Genomic DNA, 17,565 nt, shown 5'->3' on the forward strand with positions numbered 1-17,565 from the left:
ACCCAGAGTACATTAAAATCCTTTATTAACACTCCCACCTTTCACTCTCACATCAGTCAATTCAACATTTAATGCAATCATACAGGTGCTATCCCCCAAATCTGTGAATAAAGAGCACTGACCTTATTGTTTTGCAGCTGAGGTTTCAATGTTGGTAGGATTTTGTCACCGCTTCTGTCGTATACCAATTCGCCACAGGCCTGTAAAGAACCCTCAGCAAGGGGCCAGGTCTTTAATCTATGGATATTTCATCCGCCCGTGCACGGTTTCAGTGTCTCCATGGAATGACAGGAGCGGGTATTGAGATCCGGCTCGAAGGACCAAGCTGTGAAGGGAATTATTTTATCCCCATGATAATAATTAACAATCAATAAGCCTTGACTAATTCCCAAGGTTTGTAAGACAATGGGTTAATAATTAGGCAAGGACTCAGCTTTCTGCAGAAGGTTCGTGCGGTTTATTCAGAGAACGTTCTGCCCAACATTAACAAAGATGTTCATTTTATCCTCTCTCTCCGCTTACGCACACACCTCCACACCAACAGTAGATTTCCTACGCACACACATACACACAAACAGTAGGTGAACAGTATCTCTCCCTTGACTTCCCACCACTGTTAATCACTATCCAGCACTGTCTGTGCCTTCCCCCAAGATTACTGAGACCTTGAGAGTTACTCCCATATTTGCCTCCAAAGCCTCTCAAAGTTGCTAGGTCAGGTAGAACAAATGTCTACAGTCCTCTTAGGTCCATACGCACACACATTTCTCTCCCTTTCCAGCCTCTACTAGACTTTATGGGACTAACGTTCAGTACATTAATTATTCATTATCCATGCTACATAACTACTAATTAATAATGGATTATTGATTCATTTACCTTTATTAGATAATTCACTTATCAATAACAAAACATGTCTGCAGCATCCCCAAGAACACAGTGGCCTCCATCATTTTTAAATGGAAGAAGTTTGGAACCACCAAGATTCCTCCTAGAGCTGGTGACCCGGCCAAACCGAGCAACCTCGGGAGAAGGGCCTTGGTCGGGGAGGTGACCAAGAATCCGATGGTCACTCTGACAGAGTTCCTCTGTGGAGATGGAAAAACCTTCCAGAAGGATAACCATCTCTGCAGCACTCCACCAATCAGGCATTTCAGGTAGAGTGGCCAGACAGAAGCCACTCCTCAGTAAAAGGCACATGACAGCCTGCTTGAATTTTGCCAAACGTCACCTAAAGACTCTCAGACCATGAGAAAAAAGATTATCTGGTCTGATGAAACCAAGACTGAACTATTTGGCCTGAATGCCAAGCATCACATCTTGTGGAAACCTGGCACCATCCCTACGGTGAAGCATGTTGGTGGCAGCATCATGTAGTGGGGATGTTTTTCAGCGGCAGAGACTGGCAGACTTGTCAGGATCAAGGGAAAGATGAATGAAGCAAAGTACTGAGAGATCCTTGATGAAAACCTGCTCCAGAGCACTCAGGACCTCAGACTGGGGTGAAGGTTCACCTTCCAACAGGACAACGACCCTAAGCACACAGCCAAGACAATGCAGGAGTGACTTTGGGACAAGTCTCTGAAAGTCCTTGAGTGGCCCAGCCAGAGCCCGGACTTGAACCCGATTGGACATCTCTGGAGAGACCTGAAAATAGCTGTGCAGTGACACTCCCCATCCAACCTGACAGCTTGAGAGGATTTAGATGCAAAGAAGATTGGGAGAAACTCCCCAAATACAGGTATGCCATGCTTGAAGCGTCATACCCAAGAAGACTTGGGTCTGTAATCGCTGCCAAAGGTGCTTCAACAAAGTACTGAGTAAAGGGTCTGAATACTTATATTTTTTTATTCATGACACTCCTCATCCATAATTATCGGTTATACAGTAATTGTGCCAGCCCTACTGTAGAGATCTTTTCAGTGTCAAAAGCACTATACACTGAGTGTACAACACCTTAAGAACACTTTCCTAATATTGAGTTGCCCCCCCCTTTTTTTCCCTCAGAACAGCTTCAATTCATCAGCATAGGTGTCGAAAGCGTTCCACAGGGATGCAGGCCCATGTTGACTCCAATACTTCCCACAGTTGTGTAAAGTTGGCTGGATGTCCTTGGGGTGGTGGACCATTCTTTATACACACGTGAAACTGTTGAGCTTGGAAAAACCCAGCAGCGTTGCAGTTCTCACCTACTACCATACCCCATTCAAAGGCACTTTAGTCTTGGCCATTCACCCTCTGAATGGAACACATACATAATCCATGTCTCAATTGTCTCAAAGCTTAAAACTCCTTCTTTAACCTGTCTCCCCTTTATCTACACTGATTTTTAAGTGGATTTAACAGGTGACATCAATAAGGGATCATAGCTTTGGATTCACCTGGTCAGTCTGTCATGGAAAGAGCACGTGTTCCTAATGTTTTGTGCACTGTTTGGTACCATTAATAATGCCATAATCTAGTTGCTTTTTTGAAAGGCAAGAATATGCAATGACATTCAAGCCATCAAAATCACATTGGTCATTATACTGTAATAAGCACACGTATATTTCCAAATAAATTTTGGTTTGATTCAAGATATTGTAACATAGCATCCAGTGCTTGACTTGGCAGGAACTCATCAAATCAAGTTTTTGTCACGTGCACCGAATACAACAGCTGTAGACCTTACTGTGAAATGCTTACTCACAGGCTCTAACCAACAGTGCAAAAAAGGTATTCGGTGAACAATAGGTAAGTAAATAAAAAGACAGTGAGCGAGGCTATAAAAGTAGTGAGCTACATACAGGCACCGGTTAGTCGGGCTGATTGAGGTAGTATGTACATGAATGTATAGTTAAAGTGACTATGCATATATGATAAACAGAGAGTAGCAGCAGCGTAAAAGAGAGGGGGGGGGGGGGCACACACTGCACATAGTCTGGGTAGCCATTTGATTACCTGTTCAGGAATCTTATGGCTTGGGGTAAAAACTGTTGAAGCCTTTTTGTCCTAGACTTGGTACTCCAGTACCGCTTGCCGTGCGGTAGTAGAGAGAACAGTCTATGCCTGGGGTGGCTGGGGTCTTTGACAATTTTTAGGGCCTTCTTCTGACACCGCCTGGTGTAGAGGTCATGGATGGCAGGCAGCTTAGCCCCAGTGATGTACTGGGCCGTACACACTACCCTCTGTAGTGCCTTGCGGTCGGAGGCAGAGCAATTGCCATACCAGACAGTGATGCAACCAGTCAGGATGCTCTTGATGTTGCAGCTGTAGAACCTTTTGAGAATCTGAGGACCCATGCCAGATCTTTTTAGTTTCCTGAGGGGGAATAGGCTTTGTCATGCCCTCTTCACGACTGTCTTGGTGTGTTTGGACCATTCTAGTTTGTTGGTGATGTGGACACCAAGGAACGTGAAGCTCTCAACCTGTTCCACTACAGCCCCGCCGGGGTGTGCTCGGTGCTCCTTTTCCTGTGGTCCACAATCATCTCCTTAGTCTTGGTTATGTTGAGGGATAGGTTGTTATTATGGCCCCACCCGGGCCAGGTCTCTGACCACCTCCCTGTAGGCTGTCTCGTCGGTGATCAGGCCTACCACTGTCGTGTCGTCTGCAAACTTAATGATGGTGTTGGAGTTGTGCCTGGCAATGCAGTCGTGGGTGAACAGGGAATACAGGAGGGGACTGAGCACGCACCCATGGGGGGGCTCCAGTTTTGAGGATCAGCGTGGCAGATGTGTTGCTACTTACCCTCACCACCTGGGGGTGGCCCGTCAGGAAGTCCAGGATCCAGTTGCAGGGGGAGGTGTTTAGTCCCAGGATCCTTAGCTTAGTGATGAGCTTTGAGGGTACTATGGTGTTGAATGCTGAGCTGTAGTCAATGAATAGTATTCTCACATAGGTGTTCCTTTTTGTCCAGGTGGGAAAGGGCAGTGTGGAGTGCAATAGAGATTGCATCATCTGTGGATCTGTTTGGGTGGTATGCAAATTGGAGTGGGTCTAGGGTTTCTGGGATAATGGTGTTGTGAGCCCTTACCAGCCTTTCAAAACACTTCATGGCTACGGACGTGAGTGCTATGGCTCTGTACTCATTTAGGCAGGTTGCTTTTGTGTTTTTGGGCACAGGGACTATGGTGGTCTGCTTGAAACATGTTAGTATTACAATCATTGACATGTTGAAAATGTCAGTGAAGACACCTGCCAGTTGGTCAGCACATGCCCGGAGCCCACGTCCTGGTAATCCGTCTGGCCCCGCAGCCTTGTGAATGTTGACCTGTTTAAAGGTCTTACTCACGTCGGCTACGGAGATCGTGATCACACAGTCATTCGGAACAGCTGATGCTCTCATGCATGCCTCAGTGTTGCTTTCCTCGACGCGAGCGTAGAAGTGATTTAGCTCGTCTGGTAGGCTTGTGTCACTGGGCAGCTCACGGCTGTGCTTCCCTTTTGTAGTTTGTAATAGTTTGCAAGCCCTGCCACAAGACGAGCGTCGGAGCCGGTATAGTACGATTCAATCTTAGCCCTGTATTGACGCTTTGCCTGTTTGATGGTTCGTCGCAGGGCATAGCGGGATTTCTTGTAAGCTTCCGGGTTAGTCCCGCACCTTGAAAGCGGCAGCTCTACCCTTTAGCTCAGTGCGAATGTTGCCTGTAATCCATGGCTTCTGGTTGGGGTATGTACGTACAGTCACTGTGGGGATGACGTCCTCGACGCACTTATTGATAAAGCCAGTGACTGATGTGGTGTACTCCTCAATGCCATCTGAAGAATTGCGGAACATGTTCCAGTCTGTGATAGCAAAACAGTCCTGTAGTTTATCATCTGCTTCATCTGACCATTTTTTTATAGACCGAGTCACTGGTGCTTCCTGCTTTAATTTGTGCTTGTAAGCAGGAATCAGGAGGATAGAATTGTGGTTGGATTTACCAAATGGGGGGCGAGGGAGAGCTTTGTACGCGTCTCTGTCTGTGGAGTACAGGTGATCTAGAATTTTTTTTTTCTTTCTCTCTGGTTGGGAAATACTGCAGGGCAAGAAATATTGCAGCCAAAGAATGAACTTTGGAACAATATTCATATGCTAGGAATGTTAAGAATGGTGGGCCTCCCGAGAGGCGCAGTGGTCTAAGGCACTGCATCGCAGTACTAGCTGTGCCACTAGAGATTCTGGGTTCGAGTCCAGGCTCTATTGCAGCCGGCCGCGACTGGGAGACCCATGGGGGGGGGGGCGCACAATTGGTCCGGCGTTGTCCGGTTTAGGGGAGGGTTTGGCCGGCAGGGATGTCCTTGTCCCGTTGCACACCAGCGACTCCTGTGGCGGGCCAGGCGCAGTGCACGTTGACACAGTCACCAGGTGTACTGTGTTTTCTCGGACAGATTGGTGCGGCTGGCTTCCGGGTTAAGTGGGCATTGTGTGAAGAAGCAGTGTGGCTTGGTTGGATTGTATTTCGGTGGATGCATGGCTCTCAACCTTCGCCTCTCCCGAGTCCGTACGGGAGATGCAGCGATGAGACAAGACTGTAACTACCAATTTGGATACGACGAAATTGGGGAGAAAAGGGTAGAAGAAAAAACAAACAAGCCTGTTCCGTGGGGATCTAAATAATAATCCTGCCATATGGTTTATTATTTTGTGATGACATTAACCTCTTAGGATGCATGAACCGCTAGCGGGACACCTACGACAACATCCGGTGAAATTGCAGAGCGCGAAATTCAAAATACAAAAATCGTAATATTAAACATTCATGAAAATGACGTAAGGCACTTGTATTTAAAAGCATAACTTCTTGTTAATCCAACCGCGTTGTCAGATTTCAAAAAGGCTTTACAGCGAAAGCATACCATGTGATTATCTGAGGACAGCGCCCTGCGTACAAAAGCATTAAACATTTTCCAAATAAGCAGAGGTGTCATAAATGGCGATAAAGTAAATCCCTTACCTTTTTGAAGATCTTCCTCTGTTTGCAATCCCAAGGGTCCCAGCTACATATCAAATGGTCGTTTTGTTTGATAAAGTCCTTATTTTTATCCCAAAAAAGTCAGTTTAGTTGGCACACTTGATTCAGTAATCCACCTGTTTCCCTCGTTCAAAATGCATACAAAGGAATCCCAAAAGTTACCAATAAACCTCTCGGCAGGTTGTGTTCATGCCACATTTAATAGGTAATGCATATTTACCATTAAAATGCATCTCTTTACTATTAGTCACATTTAAAAAAATATATATATATTTAAAAATGAAATAAATAAAAGAAATCACAAACTGAAAGTCCTGGGAAAAAAATGGAGACCCCGAATGTCCCGGCATGATTTGCGCTCTGCTTTTCTCCCTCCAAAGATGGCCTCAGCAACAGCCACCTATGGACAGAAGGAGTCCTCCGACCAGAACTTCGACTACATGTTCAAGATCCTGATCATTGGCAACAGCAGTGTGGGTAAAACCTCCTTCCTGTTTCGCTATGCTGACGACTCCTTCACGCCGGCTTTTGTCAGCACGGTGGGCATCGACTTCAAGGTGAAGACCATCTACAGGAACGACAAAAGGATAAAGCTGCAGATCTGGGTGAGACACTGACCTTAACTGATTCTGTCATCCCTCTGTTAACCCCGAATGAGGTCATGTTTGTTATTAGGGGTGTTCTGGCTTTAAAGGTCCAATGCAACTGTTTTTCTCTCAATATCAAATCATTTCTGGGTAACAATTAAGTACTTTACCCGGGATTGTTTTCAATTAAAATGGTAAAAAGAATTTAGCTTGAAGTGTCTAAGAGTGAGGAGAGAAACTGAAAGCGGTTTGGACCCATGATGTCACAAGCCAGGCCAAAACTCCATCCCACCAAAACAGGCTGAAATTTCAGGTAGTCTTTTGAAATGACTCTTACACTAAAAGGGCAGTATCATAATTTCACATTATTTCTAACTTCATTCATAGTGTGAAAAAAAAGAAATATATATATTAGTACCAGCTAAAAGGTTGGACACATCTACTCATTCAAGGGTTTTTCTTTATTTGTACTATTTTCTACATTGTAGAATAATAGTAAAGACATCAACAACACTATGAAATAACACATGTATTAACCAAAAAAGTGTTTAACAAATGTAAATATATTTTAGATTCCTCAAAGTAGCCAATCAATCAAATGTATTTATAAAGCCCTTCTCACATCAACTGATGTCACAAAGTGCTGTACAGAAACCCACCCTAAAACTCCAAATAGCAAGCAATGCAGGTGTAGAAGAACGGCGGCTAGGAAAAACTCCCTAGAAAGGCCAGAACCTAGGAAGAAACCAGGCTATGAGGGGTGGCCAGTCCTCTTCTGGCTGTGCCAACCAGGCTAAGAGGACTGGCCAGGCTAGACTCCTACTATAATAGTAATATATGCCATTTAGCAGGTGCTTTTCCGTACGAAAGTTTGGCTTTTTAGGGGGCGAGTTTGTTTAGGATTTTGGCAGACCCCTATGCTTTCATGCACACATCTCCATTAGAGGCCTATGACAGCGGTGCCTGGAGAGGCAAGGGGGCAGAGAGGAGCAGTATCCGCAGTATCGGTACACTAGCAGAAGGTTTGTGTCTCTAGTGCCAGTCTCTCTCTGTCTCTGTGGCTCCTGTGAGGAATATGTTTTAGCTCTGAAGATTGGTTGTGACACCACGTGCGTCATGGTGGGTCGTCTGCATCCACCCCCTTCAGCAGAGTAGACCTCGCTGTCGAACAACACATACAGTACCAGTCAAAAGTTTGGACACCTACTCATTCCAGGGTTTTTATTTATTTTTACATTGTAGAATAATAGTGAAGACCTAAGGAATCATGTAGTAACCAAAAAAGTGTTAAACAAATCTAAATATATTTTGTGAGATTCTTCAAAGTAGCCACCCTTTGCCTTGATGACAGCTTTGTACACTCTTGGCATTCTCTCAACCAGCTTCATTAGGTAGTCACCTGGAATGCATCGCAATTAACAGGTGTGCCATGTTAAAAAGTTAATTTGTGGAATTTCTTTCCTCAATGCTTTGGACTAAATCAGTTGTATTGTGACAAGGTAGGGTTGATATACAGAAGATAGCCCTATTTAGAAAAAGAACAGCTCAAATAAGCAATACACACACACACACACACACACACACACACACACACACACACACACACACAGCTCAGATCTAAGGTGGTGGTAGCTATTCTCATCACAAGACTTTAATAAGGAGAGTACATCCACACCCAATATATAATCTTGATTTATATGCTGCTTGACGTGTGGAATAAACCAAGATTATATGCTGTCAGTGTGGGTTTACTCTATTCATATGATCTTGTGAGCACGACCATATCCCTGTGTCATAAGATAGCTGAAGACAGAAAACGAACAGAGATGCTGATAAATGTGTGTGGTTTCCTAAATCGCCTCGATTAATATGCCAAAGCGGCTGCCATTGCTGTCTCAAGTGTAGAATAATTTATGGCCTAATGACGCCCATCTATCGCACTGCTATCTCTCTGCTTGTTTAAATGTGAAATATGCATAAATCGCTCCGCCATTTCCAGGTTGGTAAAATTCAAATAGTTTGCCTAATTTCAGTTTGTGACCAAACAAGCAATGCATAGTGTAGAGAATCATTGTACCATCTAAACCGTTGTGAAATATATTTTCATTAAACCAAAAATATTGTATTTTAGCTGTTTGAAGCTGGTGTACAAACCAAATGTAAAAGACACAAATTAAAATTAAGAATGGGAAGCATAGAAATAGAGCACATAGAACCGATCTACCACTTCTTAGACAAGCTTTCAATGAGTGACAGATCTATAACTCACATTTTCTATGTGAATGTGGTCGGGTCGCCCCAAAAGTTACATGGTGCAGGTATAAAACAGTGTTTTACACTGATATACTGCACTGCTACATGTGCTGGCTATAAGTTGATACTATAACTAAACTTCTGACATCACATAGAATATTCTGAAGTTAGTATCTGTCATTTTTATCCACAACTACATTGTTATATGCAGCTACAATGTTTAAACATGGATGTGGGGTTAAACTTAATGCGTTCCTTTTATATGCTGTAGTACATTGGGATTTGGTGCGCTTTTTCTGCTGCAGGACTATTTTTGTGTGTGTGTGTGTGTGTGTGTGTGTGTGTGTGTGTGTGTGTGTGTGTGTGTGTGTGTGTGTGTGTGTGTGTGTGTGTGTGTGTGTGTGTGTGTGTGTGTGTGTGTGTGTGTGTGTGTGTGTGTGTGTGTGTGTGTGTGTGTGTGTGTGTGTGTGTGTGTGTGTGTAAGATAATGATTCATTGTGTGATGTGTGTTTCTCCCAGGACACTGCTGGACAGGAACGCTACAGGACCATCACCACGGCCTACTACAGAGGGGCCATGGGCTTCATCCTCATGTATGACATCACCAACGAGGACTCCTTCAACGCCGTGCAGGACTGGTACGGGACCTGTGTGTGTGAAACAACTGTATGCATGTTTGTCTGTCTATCGGTATTTACAAAAGTATGTGGACAGCCACACCCGTTGCTGACAGGTTAATAAAATTGAGCACACAGCCATGCAATCTCCATAGACAAACGTTGGCAGTAGAATGTCCTTACTGAAGAGCTCAATGACTTTCAATGCGGCACCGACATAGGATGCCACCTTTCCAACAAGTCAGTTCTTCAAATTTCTGCCCTACTAGAGCTACCCTGGTCAACTGTAAGTGCTGTTATTGTGACGAGGAAAGATCAAGTAGCAACCACGGCTCAGCCACGAAGTGGTAGGCCACACAAGCTCACAGAACAGGACTGCCGAGTGCTGAAGTGGGTAGCGAGTAAATATTGTCTGTCCTCGGTTGCAACACTCATTACCGAGTTCCAAACTGGCTCTGGAAGCAATGTCAGCACAAGAACTGTTCGTCAGGAGCTTCATGAAATGGGTTTCCATGGCCGAGCAGCCGCACACAAGCCTAAGATCATCATGCGCAATATCAAGCGTTGGCTGGAGTGGTGTGAAGCTACCGCCATTGGACTCTAGAGCAGTGGAAACGCATTCTCTGGAGTGATGAATCATGTTTCACCACCTGGCAGTCCATCGGACAAATCTGGGTTTTACTGATGCCAGGAGAACGCTACCTGCCCTAATGCATAGCGTCAACTATAAAGTTAGTTGGAGGAATTATGGTCTGCGGCTGTTTTTCATGGTTCGGGCATTGCCCCTTAGTTCCAGTGAAGGGAAATCTTAATGCTGCAGCATACAATGACATTCTAGATGATTCTGTGCATCCAACTTTGTGGCAACAGTTTGGGGAAGGCCTTCTCCTGTTTCCCCGTGCACAGAGCGAGGTCTATACAGAAATGGTTTGTCGATCGGTGTGGAAGAACTTAACTGGCCTGCACAGGGCCCTGACCTCAACCCCATCGAACACCTTTGGGATGATTTGGAACGCCGACTGCGAGCCAGGCCTAATCAACCAACATTCGTGCCCGACCTCACTAATGCTCTTGTGGCTGAATGGAAGCGAGTTCCCCACAGCAATGTTCCAACATCTAGTGGAAAGCCTTTCCAGAAGAGTGGAGACTGTTTTAGCACCAAAGGGGGCACCAACTCCATATTAATACCCATGATTTTGGAATGAGATTTTCGACGAGCAGGTGTCCACTTTTTGGGGGGGTCATGTAGTGCATGTTCTGCAAAATGTGAATAATTTGACGACTGGGTGAAAGAATGGCAGTACCAGTCAAGCGTCAGTTGCATAGCCCGGTTGGATGAGGGTCAATGCATGGAACTCAATTTTCTTTAGTTGTGATAGGATCCGTAATATAACTACAACAATTGAATGTGTGTGTGCAGGTCCACCCAGATCAAAACGTACTCCTGGGACAACGCCCAGGTCCTACTGGTGGGAAACAAGTGTGACATGGAAGACGAGAGGGTGGTGGCAGCAGACAGGGGCCGCCAGCTCTCTGACCAACTAGGTGAGTTGGAACACTGTACTAAATTACCCAGTAATATAATAATAAATCCTTTGTCCTTTCCCTAGAAAATGAGTCATTGTTTTATGTGCCTACTCTATTACTGTGTACAGCTGAGTAATTACATTCTGGTTACTGGAGTAGTTACTGAGCAACTTCATGCCGTAAGTACAAGTTAATTTAAAGTGTTGCTTATTAAAAGAAGTAAACATCATGTTACATTCAAACGACTCTTAATTAATCAGACATCGGTCTTTCCTCTGCAGGCTTTGAGTACTTTGAGTGCAGTGCCAAGGACAACATCAACGTCAAGCAGACGTTTGAGCGACTGGTGGACATCATCTGTGAGAAGATGTCAGAGAGCTTGGACAACGCCGACCCCGCCGTCACAGGGGCCAAACAGGGGCCCCAGCTCACCGAGCAGCCCGAACGCCCCCACCAGGACTGTGCTTGCTAAACACCCACTACACACGCACCATACACACACACGCCTGACCCCTCACACACCCCTTCCTACAGCCTCCTCAGCTGTTGGAAGAGGTATGTGATGGGTTTGTGTTTTAGATGGAAGAGCCTGGCTGAAACAACTCTGTTATTCCATATTTCAGTCCCCCGTCCATCCATAGGTGTTTAGAGTCCAAAGTTCACATTCTGACTCCACTTACTGCGGCCTCGAACCTGAAGGGATTTCATGTATTTTTTCGAAGGGCCACATTGCTGATTATCTGTTTACTGTTGATAGCTTTGTTGTTTTTTTAGATGTCCTCGACTGGCTGGTTAGCAATCAAATCCATTTAAGTGGCGTGATTGAGGTATGTTCAAAGTCCACATTTTGGATAACAAATATTTTTATGAGATTTGTTTTTTCAAACGTATCCGACCAAAATCACATGCATATCGGTTATCAGTCTTGGTCATTTCCTAATATTTTATCATTGCTGCGTTTTAAGAAAAAGAAAACTTGATGATGTGGTAAGTACTGGTCCCTGTCTCAGTTTTAATTTTTTGTTATTTTTTTAACCCATCTTTTTTTTTTTTTTGCAAACCTAGAAAAGTGTCTAAGTAGAAGAGTATAAATGTTCAACTTCGTAATATAAATATGCATTTTAGAATTCAAAAATATATAAACAAATGGTATAAAATTACAATAATTTAAGGTGTAAAAATATCTGTGCTTTGTGAGAGGTGCATGTTGTATTTTTTTTTTGTTTTACCATGGAACGTCTAAGAGCTGTTGGCCATGTCCCGCTGAATCAAACTGGCTTGTTTGTTTCGCTGTTAGGGTAGTGTGAACAACAGTTTAAAATGTAGCTTCTTATTCCTTGTCAGTGTACATAACTGCTATTCTACAGCACAATCACCTCTTATTCATGTGTACAACACACACACACTCCCAGTCAGGACAACACTGGGCTACTGCACCCATATACTACAACACTGACCAATGTTAACATCACGTTCCAATCTCTTTCCCATATTCCGTATGGTTTGACTTTTATTTGTTTTTTGGATTGATTTTCATTTTTTTTAGCATGTTCAATGTCATGTTTGAGTGATTTTGGTCTGTTTCAGTGTAGAGATAATTGCTTGTTGGTATATACATGAGGAAAACGTAGTCAATGAAATGCACTCCGGCACATGAAGATATTTGGTCAGTTATGTCACGACCATCTATATTTACACACAGTATTATGTCTTATTTATTTTTAGATGAGGTTCTTCATAGATTATTGTTTGCGGGCTGCGCTCTATCGCAGTTTGGAAAAAAGGCTGTTATCAGTATTGTATGGGGTGGTTGGTTTAAACCAGGCTGTCCTTTTTGAGATTGAATTGGGTTGACATACTCCTGCCCGAAAACACTTACATTCCACTGTATGTTCTCCTGATCATGTACAAGCTGTTTCAATGGGAAATGCTTTTACTTCCATTTTCCATGTTTCTAAACCAACTGAACCTTTTAGGGTGGGTGTAGTACCAGTGTGAATACTGTATTACTCTCAGAGAAATACTGTGTCATTGGCCAGCCTGGTTCTCCAATATTAACTGCCAACAAACCTGCTAAAGGTCATGTCTGTTACAAATACTGTTTGTGTGAAGTCTTTAGGCAGCTTTGCTTTAATGTTTTTTCCAAAGATGTCCCAATTAGACTACCAAGCCAAAAATGACACCCACTGGGACAAAACTTGTTTGACGTTTTTGGAGCTGCACTGAGTAAAAGGCCTGTAGTACTGTAGTGTAAGAGAAGCATTTGGTATGTATGCCTACTCCCTGTGGCAGTTTTGAAAAAGGGAGAAGTGTGTAAAGTATAATCAGTACTTTTTTTAATGTTATTTAACGTGGCAAGTCAGTTAAGAAAAAAATATTATTTACAATGACGGCCTACTGGGGAAAAGTGGGTTAACTGCCTTGTTCAGGGGCAGAACGACCTTGTCAGCTCGGGGATTCGATTACTCGCCCAACGCGCTAGCCACTCGGCAACCTGTCGCCCCTAATCACATCCTATTATTTTTGATGCAACAACTTTAGTTTACTTTGTTGATTTGTGTTTTGCTACAGCTGTAAACTTGCCTCTGACATAGGTATGTGTCCAATTCAGCTTTCTTAGCTCTCCTCCCTTCCATCCCCCTGTAAATAAGCATTTTTTGTTTGTTGGGTTTTAGTCTTGAATTGTGCTGTAATACTGTAACTCCAGGTTTGATAAAACCAAGGAATTAATAAACAAAATATAAAATAAGTATTTGTATAAACTTAACATTTATTTGAATCTGAGGCAACTCCACATTTTAGCTTTCGATGTACAGTCCCTTAGTCCAAACTGATAATTGTATCACCCTCATCGAGCCACTAGGTGGCATAAGTGTAGAGCTCCCAGTACATCAAATGCATTTAGGGATGCAGTTCAGTTAAAGCATTATTTTTCCCCTTTTCATTCTGGTGACCGGTATTGTACTAATGTAACAAAGCCTGTAATACAACAGGATAATAGAGGGGGGGAAAAAACATATGCACCTATACTAATCTGTCTCTGGGAGAGGCCCTAATAATAGCTGGCACAGTGTGTGATAGGGCAGTCAGCCCACAATAAGACTTGACAGATTAAATAATTCAGTGAATTTAATAAACATCTTTGAGAGATAAAATCCCATTGAAAATGGCTACATGGGGCCAACAACAATGAAGGCTACATTCATGGTGACAACACATAGAACTGCACAACAGAATGAACAGAATTACTGTACACGAGCTTACAAGACATGCACAATTCATAATTGCAAAATAAGACGTTTTGGTAAATAAAAAATACATTTGTCATTGGTAAATAAGTGCTTGTAAACAAGTAAGGCATATTACACAGTGGATGACAGGCACTCAATGACATCCTGGTGTTTAGTTGCACTCATTGAGATTGTCCAGTTTACATGCAGATAATGCTATCCTTGTAGGCTATGTATTGAATTTGTCCATTGGAGAGCTGATATGCATGTTGCCCCGAAGAGGGCAGCAAAAGTTGTCTGTTTGCTACAAAACGGGCTTATAGCCAACATTTTTAAGAGACCCATAGTGTTCCAGTTCTAATGGTTTTTCAGGTCTGAATTTGTATTCTATTATATGAGAAAAGGCAAATAGCCTACTGTGTTTCAGTTAGTCAATATCTTCAGAGGATAACTAACCCCATGATGTTGGGCGCCTCAAAGGCCTAAACAATCCTCTAGTAAACTTGCACTTGCTTTGGCATAAGCTGACATCCATTACTGACATGGTTCATAACCTTTTGTTTCAACTGGGCCACTTGCTCTCTGAGCACACTGGCTGTGGAGGCCAGTTCAGTGTTCTGTGTCTTAAGGTTTTTGACCTTGTCTTCGAGACGCGATATTCTCTCCAGCTTTCTTTTGCGACACTTGGACGCCGCTATTCTGTTACGCAGCTTTTTCCTCTCCGCTTTGATGCGCTCCTGGTTGTCCATGTCAATAGGAGACAACGGCGGGCTGTCTCCAAAACACTGCATGTCGGGGACCGTCTGCGGCTCGTCCTTGAACGCCTGGAGTCGTGACAGCGCTGCCGCAGCCGCCTGTTGATGGGCGCTCATCAGATTAGAAGGTGGCGGTGGGAATGGAATGGTATCCGTGGAATAATTCACTGTGGTGCCCAGTGGGCTATTTCCATAGCCGTTCAAAGTCGTGTACACTGGCAGATCTGACGGCAAGCCGACCGGGGGTGCGTTGGAGCCGATTAGGTCCAGTCTGTCCGGTGGTACGCACGTCCCCTCGCTCAGCTGGTTCTGCTTGTGAAGATCCTCAAGCGCCTTCACGAAGCCTTCCGCGAATTCTTGTTCGTCGCTGGCTGACTTCGGGTAGAGGAACTGAGAGGTTGGGGTCGTCGTAACCATTCCATTCGATTGGATAATCAATCGTTCTAGGTCCGGGGTGGCCAATTTCAAGAGTCCCAAGTCCGAAGAGTTCAGAATTCCGTCTGCGTCCCGGAGATTCGGTTTCAGATTTGAGCTTTGGTCGTCCAGGTTTAGACTCATGTCTTTTTTCATCATGCTGTTGTAGGAATAGAGGCTTGAGATCCCTCGAGTATTCAGCACACTACCAGGGTAGAGGGTTATTTCCATTATAACCCTTCACATGAGGGTCTGTTGAGCTTTACGCATAAACTACGACGATTCAACAGTTAAACTCAGGCAATAAAACACAGTTCAGGTTAGTTTCCTGTATTTTTCCTCTCTTCAAACTCTGATCGAGGTAATCGACTGTCCCCCTTTAGCCTACCCTTTATGCCTGAGGCTAAAACAATAGTAGTGGCTTAGCTTTTCCTGCTCTTCTCGCCCGCTTCTAGCGCTTTTTCCCAATGGAACGACTGCTATGCACACACCCAACCCTCTGCTTGCTTCCTAACCCTAAAAATTCCATTATGTCACTTCAGCGCGCTAAGATTGGCCCAAAATGACGTATGCTTCCGGTCTGATTTAAATAATGGGCTGAACCAGTCATTATTACCATGGAGACTTTAGGTAAACTGCAAACAGTGCAGTGCATTGTGGTTTGATGTCATAAAATAGAATACTCGGGGTCGCCAAAAGAGACTGGGCGGGGCATTATTGGAAACTAGGAAGGCGCAAATAAGGTTTATTCAGCTCACTCAACTTGAATTTAGACAATGGGGTCGTTTTGAGTGATAAAGCGAAAGCAACCGACTGTAGATTGAAGTCGACGAGTGAAGTTGGGGGAGGTGCATCTGTGACAGCCGAAAGTCGGACACTGATGTGGTTTTCCAAAATCTAGGCTTAGTGCGACATGGCAGTGTTGCCATTGTTTATAATGTCGAAATAAACATGTCTCCAACAACCCCCATATCACACGCTGGAAATATGTGTGTGCATTGTAAACCAATTGTTGAGAAAGCCTCACAATCATTTGAATTACAGAAAAGTTGGTTCCTGTTTGTCACGTCTTTGGTCACGTTCGCTTGGGTCAAACAAAAACACCCAAATGATTGGTTGACAAATGAGCCTCCAACAATGCAGACGATTGTTGCAGGATGAAGTTGGTGAAGAGCAACTGTAGAAACTAGCAGTCGACTACAGTCAACTTCATGAGCTTTAATCACATTATTTTTTTTGCAAGCCGGCCACTTTTTATCCCCAAAAATGCAACACACTGAAAGGTGGTGACCATGACAAGTGATCCACTCGAACGCGCCCATTGTTCACACACCATTTCAAATCAAATTGTATTTGTCACGTGCGATGAATACAACCGGTGTAGACCTTACAATGAAGTTTTAAGAAAAATACCTACAAAAAAGTTACAAATAATTAATGAGCAGCAGTAAAATAACAATAGCAAGGCTGTATACAGGGGGTATAGAGTCAAGGTAATTGAGGTAATATGTGCATGTAGGTTGAGTTAAAGTGACTATGCATAAGATAATAAACGGAGAGCAGCAGTGTAAAAGAGGGGTTTGGGTAGCCCTTTGATTAGCTGTTCAGGAGTCATATGACTTGGGGGGGTAGAAGCTGTTAAGAAGCCTTTTGGACCTAGACTTGGCACTCCGGTACCTCTTGCCATGCGGTAGCAGCGTGAACAGTCTATGACTAAGGTGACTGGAGTCTTTGACAATTTCAAGGGCCTTCCGCTGACACCGCCTGGTATAGAGGTCCTGGATGGCAGGAAGCTTGGCCCCAGTGATGTACTGGGCCGTACCCAGTACAGAAGGAGAGATTGTTGTCCTGGCATCACACGGCCAGGTCCCAGACCTCCCTATAGGCTGTCTCATCGTTGTTGGTGATCTGGCCTACCACTATTGTGTCATCGGCAAACGTGAGGGTGTTGGAGTTGTGCCTGGCCATGCAGGCATGAGTGAACAGGGAGTACAGGAGGGGACTGAGCACGCACCCCTGAGGGGCCCCAGGGTTGAGGATCAGCGTGGCGGATGTGTTGATACCTACCCTTACCACCTGGGGGCGGCCTGTCAGGAAGTCCAGGATCCAGTTGTAGGGGGAGGTGTTTAGTCCCAGGGTCCTTTAGGTTAGTGATGAGCTTTGAGGGCACTATGGTGTTGAACGCTGAGCTGTGGTCAATGAATAGCTGTGGTCAATGAATAGCGTTCTCAAATAGGTGTTTCTTT

The 17,565-nt window shown here is 44.2% G+C and overlaps 2 protein-coding genes across 2 annotated transcripts in view; one reads left to right on the top strand and one right to left on the bottom strand.

Annotated features, from left to right (window-relative positions):
- Window positions 1–13,669, top strand: part of LOC106568946 (ras-related protein Rab-3A) — a 31,668-nt gene extending 17,999 nt beyond the window's left edge. The window contains exons 2-5 of the mRNA XM_014139812.2: window positions 6,317–6,541; window positions 9,296–9,414; window positions 10,814–10,938; window positions 11,202–13,669. Coding sequence (XP_013995287.2) covers window positions 6,317–6,541; window positions 9,296–9,414; window positions 10,814–10,938; window positions 11,202–11,392 — 660 coding nt within the window. The 3' untranslated portion in view covers window positions 11,393–13,669. The remainder of the gene's footprint in view (window positions 1–6,316; window positions 6,542–9,295; window positions 9,415–10,813; window positions 10,939–11,201) is intronic.
- Window positions 13,670–14,031: 362 nt separating this feature from the next.
- On the bottom strand, window positions 14,032–15,849 carry LOC106568945 (transcription factor JunD). Its single transcript, XM_014139811.2, has one exon. The coding sequence runs from the start codon at window positions 15,548–15,550 to the stop codon at window positions 14,645–14,647; it is 906 nt and encodes a 301-aa protein (XP_013995286.1). The 5' UTR covers window positions 15,551–15,849; the 3' UTR covers window positions 14,032–14,644.
- Between the last annotated feature and the right edge of the window lie 1,716 nt (window positions 15,850–17,565).

Source organism: Salmo salar, chromosome 14, assembly GCF_965601325.2.
Source record: "Salmo salar chromosome 14, fSalSal1, whole genome shotgun sequence".
Lineage (NCBI taxonomy): Eukaryota > Metazoa > Chordata > Actinopteri > Salmoniformes > Salmonidae > Salmo > Salmo salar.